At 40.6% G+C, this 6,237-nt stretch overlaps 1 protein-coding gene across 1 annotated transcript in view; it reads right to left on the reverse strand.

The window, feature by feature from the left end:
- umodl1 (uromodulin-like 1) overlaps positions 1–6,237 on the reverse strand; it is a 15,870-nt gene continuing 9,633 nt past the window's right edge. Inside the window, exons 11-17 of the mRNA XM_042499642.1 lie at positions 6,079–6,216; positions 4,682–5,973; positions 4,387–4,547; positions 3,386–3,622; positions 2,732–2,888; positions 1,318–1,402; positions 1–353 (exon numbers count right to left, since the gene is read on the reverse strand). Of these exons, the coding sequence (XP_042355576.1) occupies positions 166–353; positions 1,318–1,402; positions 2,732–2,888; positions 3,386–3,622; positions 4,387–4,547; positions 4,682–5,973; positions 6,079–6,216 (2,258 nt within the window). The 3' untranslated portion in view covers positions 1–165. The remainder of the gene's footprint in view (positions 354–1,317; positions 1,403–2,731; positions 2,889–3,385; positions 3,623–4,386; positions 4,548–4,681; positions 5,974–6,078; positions 6,217–6,237) is intronic.

Genomic DNA, 6,237 nt, shown 5'->3' on the forward strand with positions numbered 1-6,237 from the left:
GGAGTGGGTGAAATACAAATATAATCTGTCCTTCATGTGCAAAGATTTGCAGTGTTTAGAGAGAAGTAACGTGTGAGTTGTGCAGCAGTGCCACTCAGTGGTATCTGCACTGTAACAGCCAACTACATTTTATCTGCTGCTGCAAGGACTTATGTTCATGTATCCTTATGTGTGAAAGACAAGGTAGGTGAAGTTCTCCTGTTTGGGTTTGGTGTTGAAGTTGTAGTTTCCGATGCGGTTCCTTTGGTAGTAGAAAAGGCAGACGAAACCAACGATGAAGAAGAGCGACAGGCCGATTCCCAGACAGGAGAGTCCAACTATATGCAGAGTGGTGTATTCCTCCTCGAAAGAGTCTGCAAGAGTGTGTATCAATTAAAAAGTGAGAATTCGTATGAAGATGGCATTTAAAATTCACTGCTTTTAACCCTTAAAAAACTGAACGAATTGCCTTGATTTCAGCAACTGAACAAGAAATGGACCAAAAAGATGCAAGGAATCAGTAAAGAAAAAAAAAGTCAAAGAAAAAAAAAGAATGACCAAGAAAGTGCTAAAAAAACAAAAAAATATTTTAAAAAAATATTTAAGAGAATTATTAATATAGCTTTCTAGACATTTCCCCCTATTGTTTTAATAATATCTAATAGTCTATCCTAATTTTTTAGATAATTTTCTTGTCTCATTTTATTTATTTATTTATTTATTTGCAGTTTGCAAGACATTTCTTGCCAATATACTCATTATATTTTTACTATTTTTTTGTTTTTTTGTTTGCTTTGTTTTGTTTTGTAAGAAATCAAACCAATTTTCTCAGGTTTCAGAGCTTAAAATGCTTGTAAAAGGTGCCTTTATGCTGCACATGAAAACTAATTTTAAAAATAGTGCAGAGATTATTATAAATAATGTGAAGTACTGGCTCTTATTACAGCAAAAAAGGCTAAAATTTTCAATTCAACTCAGGAGTCCATCATGAAAATAAATTCACCTTCAGGCCTTTTGAAATGTGTGTTTTTCCATCAAGCTACTTAAACCTTCCTCTCCACCGGACAGATAACAGAGAGAGCAGCATCACTGCCATAATTCAGCAACTAGATGAGCTTTTCAAATTTTCAAATGAAGAGACTCTCAAGTTTAAAATGGATTCATAATCCTTCACAGCTGCTGTGCTTTTAAAGCTGGTCAGCTCGTCAGCAGCAGAGTAGAAGCTGAAGTGTCATCGTTGCTTCAGGTGGAGCTAAATCCCATTTCTGACTTTAAACACAGCAGAGGCCTGCAGCTGAAAAATGCAGAACCAGAGTTATTCTGCATAAAAGTACTCACCGTCATCTGACCGATGTAGAGGCCCGTAAGTACCGAAAGCTGTTCCAATTGTGTTTGAAGACCGAGATGTTCTTTGCTGACAGTCCTGCAAGAAAATTACAAAATAAAAATTTTAACAACTAAAGCGTAACTTTGTATTTTCCAACCTGGATCTGTTTGTTTCCAAGTACTGCACCATCACTTTACAACCATTAAAAAAGTACTTCAAGTTGTTTTAATAAGTGTCTGACTATTAAAGGATACATACAAAGATTTTGGTTTAAGATTAAGATCCTTTATGTTTAACCCTTTAATGTCTGGATTGGCAGGAGATTTCTTGTGCTGCATTCAGATTTAGATGCCTTTCACAGGCATTGAAACCTGTGAAAACTGGTTTGATTTGTTTTGAAAACATGGATGAAAATGCAATCAGCAACTTGGCAAGTAAATGTCAGAAATTGAAAAAAAAAAGTTAAAAGAAAATGGGGAGATTATTAGAAGTTATAAAAATACTAGGGTAAAATGTACAGAAAACAGTTTTTATAAATCTTGATAAATATATATCTAATTATTTATAAACTTAAACTATAAACTTTTTTGTTTTGTTTTGGGTTTTTTCTTTTATTCTTTCTTTTTTAGTACTTTCTCGCAGTCATTTTGTTTTTTGTTGCTCATTTAAAGGTAATTTTCTTGTACATTTTTATCAATTTCTTGCTATTTTTTTTGCCCATTGCTTTTTAAGTTGCCTGTTGCCTCCCCCACATACTGAAGAAACTGATGAAGAACTGATGAAGAACTGAAGCCAGTTTTCTCAGGTTTTAAAGGGATTTCCACAAACAGCCCTGAAGTTACTGTCGCCACCAAACTCCATATAAATATAAATATAAATATAAACAGTAATTTTATAATTACTAATTTAATGTCAACAGAAACAAAAAAAGTCACAAAAACTATCCTAGTTGATTTTTCCACTGTTCCAACAATCACCAATTCCAGTTTGGTTTAAATAAACCTTTAATTTACCCAGTCTGATCTAAAAGCATGCTGGCTCTATACACACTAAAAATACTGTTTATTTAAAGGGAATCTGGTGGGTTCGGCGATGGTGATTTCTATATTCTGATCCTGTCAGATGCGAAAATAAGCACCTGTAGTGGAGATGAATTGTGGTGTGCACATGCTCTGAGTGGTTACATTGCAGCCTGTTGTGCAGCTGCCAGCTGCAGCATTCTTACTCAATACTGGACCAGTTTAAAAAAACGTATTCTTATTAGGCATTTAGACACAAAACCATGGGAAAATGGGGACCAGATTGGGAAACACCTAATGTACGCTTGAATGCTTCAGTCAGAGTAATGGATTAGTTATTTTAGATTCATCCACACTATTGAAGCAACAAGTTGCATCTGATTTTTTTTTAATAGGATGTACTCACGGGCACACAGGTATCCACTCCAGTCTCCACGCAGATCTGGACCTGGCAGTGCAGATAGATCACATCCAGGTTGACGAAGGAGAATATCTGCACAGACACACGTGATGTGCTGGAGTTCCCGTTCATCAACACTTTGGTGTATTGGTTCAGGGAACAGCTGTGGAGACAGAGACAGGGAACTGCAGCAGTTACCTTTTTTAATCTTTGTCTACATCTGATATGGTTATAAACTGTTTCTAAACAGATTCTTAAATGTAAGGTCCATACACATTTTTACCAATACTTTTCCATGAGGCAAACTTTCAAGATCATACATTCTCTGCAACACCAGTCGATGCCTTGTCAGCCCTTATTTTGTTATATTTTTGGCTTTTTTTTTCTTAGAACTTTTGGGGCTTTTTAAAAAAAAAAAAAGATTTTTGGGGGCAAAAAAAAATGCAGGTTTATAAAGAAAAATATGTGATTTTTTTTCATTCCTGGCAATTGTTAAAGAAAAAATTGCCAATTTTATTATTTTTTTAATTTATGACAACTTTTAAAAACAGGCGAATAGTAGCTGAAATTAAAATGAGAGAGCACACATATTAGTAACAGTAGCCAGCTCAAATAGTAACACAAATAGAAATGCTGAAAGTGCTGCAGGTAGACGCAGACCTGTTGTCCAGGAAGGTGTAGCTGTTGGCGTCTGCAGGGTTTTGGGTGGGAGTGGCCCAGCATTTGTTGATGACCACTTTAACCTGCTCTGAGGAGGTGTTAAGGCTGACCTCCACCACCACGGCCTCATCAGAGGACATGCTGTAGTTGTGAGGTAGAGGCATTGAGCCATTCATCAGCTGCACTGTCACCTGGAACGACCCCGAGCCCATGATGAAATCTTGGATCATGTCGTATCTGAAAATGGGAGAGAAAATAACACATGCAGCAATAACTGCAACAGGAACACACTGCAAAAAATGTTAATTTACTGGTGAACAACTAGTGAGCTTCAATCAGATCCAGGTTAACCATTTCCCTTTTTCCCAGTCTTCATGCTAAGCTAAGATAACACTCTGTTGGCTCCAGTATCATATTTACCAAAAAAGAGTGGTATCAGTCGTATAATCTGACTTTGCAAGAAAGCAAATAAGTGGCAAATAAGCTCCTCTGTGAAGTATGCTGCAATAATTATAGCTGCTAAATTGTGGGCAACTGAACTTGTTTGAGTTTCTTGAAGACGTTTCATCTCTCACCTAAGAGGCTTCTTCAGATCTCACTGACTTGTGGCAGTCAAGGCTTTAAACCAGAGATATTTAACCTGCTTTGCTTGGGGGCCACAACATGACAGGAGACCAGCTGCAGCCACCCCATACATGTCTCTAGGATTTTTGGACATTTCTCAAATTTTAGGATGTGTCTAGGATTGTACATTACAGCACATTTCTTGGATTATACCAAGTTCCTAGGATTTCAATACTAAACTTGGATTTTTCTAGGATTTAAGGACAGTTCTTACATTTTAAGGTGTGTCGAGGATTTTAAAACATTTCCAGGATTATAGGACATTTTACCAAGTTTGCAGGATTTCAGGACATTTTTAGGATTTGGGGACATTTCTTTTTATAGGACTGAGAATTTTCACCAACATGCTGATAATTATGAGAGCAGATGAAGCGTACCCCATATTGCCAAAGTCAGCAGAGATGAGCATGCTCTTCATGTAGGAACACATGATGGGAATCTCCAGCCGTTTTCTGGGTACCTCCATTGTCCCATTGGGTGATGTGAATATTTCCATGGAGTTGAACAGGGTTACAGATGTTGTGTAGTAGGTTTCATTCTAAAGTACCAGATGTCGCAAGCAATTTGGGTTATTTTCAGATTTAACGCACTTACACTGGCAAACACAGCGTCTACAAAACATGCGAGAGCACAAGAAAATGCAAACGTTTCCCAAATGCAACAAAAACTCACATGCACAAGCCTAGTGCCGCACTCGTTCCAGGCCACCGTTAGCTGGGCGTGGGTGGCATTGCCTCCATTGACGCCACATTCGGGCAAGCCTAAATATAGGGTGCTCTCCCTGATCTTGTTGTTCAGAAGAAAATCCCTGGCAACTGACACAGTGGTGGCAGCAAGTCTGCACTGAACTGAGATGGCCGTGGTGACAGTTCTCAGGGCAATAGAAATGGTGGTAGGAACTGTGATGATGGTGGATGTGGGGTCCATATAGGTGGTTGTAGGGGCAGTAGTGATGGTTGCAACAGCAGTGGTGGTGATTGCAGGGGCAGCAACGGTGGTTGGAGAAGTGGTGGTGGTTGCAGGGGCAGTATTGGTGGTTGCAACGGTAGCAATAGTGGATGGGGCAGTGGTGGTGGTTGTGGGGCCAGTAGTGGGGATTGCAAGGGCAGTAGTGGTGGTTTTGGGGGCAGTGCTGGTTGCAGGGTGAGCAATGGTGGTTGGGGCACTGGTAATGGTTGGAGTGGTAGTAGTGAAGGTTGCAGGGGCAGTAGTGGTGATTGCTGGGACAGCAATGGTTGATGGGGCACTGGTAGTGATTGAAGTGGCAGTGGTGAAGGTTGCAACAGCAGTGGAGGGGGTTTCAGGGGCAGTGGTGGTGGTTGTAGGGGCAATAGTGATGATTGCAGGGGCAGCAGCAGTGGTTAGGGAAGTGGTGGTAGTTGCAGGGCCAATAGTGGTGCTGGCAACAGCAGTGGTGGTGGTTGAAGGGGCAATATTTGCGGTTGTGGGGGTAATAGTGGTGGTTGCAACAGCAGTGGTGGTGGTTGCAATGGCAGTGGTGGTGGTTGGGGCAGTAATGGTGGTTGCAACAGCAGTGATGGTGGTTGCAGGGGCAGTGGTGATAGTTGCAAGGGCAGCAATGGTGGTTGGGGCAGTAGTGGTGGTTGTTGGGGCAGTTGTGGCGATTGCAACAGCAGTGGTGGTGGTTGCAGGATCAGTGGTAGTGGTTGCAGGGGCAGCAATGGTGGTTGGGGCAGTAGTGGCGGTTGTTAGGGCAGTTTTGGTGATTGTAACGGCACTGGTGGTGGTTGCAGGGGCAGTGGTGATGGCTGTTGTACCCATGGTGGTGGTTGCAGGAGCAGTCGAAGTGGTTGCAGTGGCAGCAATGGTGGTTCGGGCAGCATTGGTGGTAGTTGGAGCAGTAGTGGTGGTTGTTGGGACCATAGTAGTGATAACAGGGGTAACAGTGGTGAATGAAGAGACACCAATGGTTGTTGTTTTGGCAGTCGTGGTTGTTGTGTTTGCTGCACAAAATAAAACACTCTGGTTACAATCTGCAAGTATATTCTTTCATTAGTTAGTACAATCTATTTAATAATAATCTTTCCCACTACCACACTGCACTGTACCTTGACAGGCTCGTCCAGGCCTGTTTGGGTTGTTGTCTTTAAATCCATCCAGACAAACACATGTGTAGGAGGCCCAGGTGTTTGTACAAGTAGCCCACTGTGAACAGTCATTTTCCCCTGAAGCACATTCATTAAAATCTACAAAAAGCAAAAATATTG

Source organism: Plectropomus leopardus, chromosome 13, assembly GCF_008729295.1.
Source record: "Plectropomus leopardus isolate mb chromosome 13, YSFRI_Pleo_2.0, whole genome shotgun sequence".
Lineage (NCBI taxonomy): Eukaryota > Metazoa > Chordata > Actinopteri > Perciformes > Serranidae > Plectropomus > Plectropomus leopardus.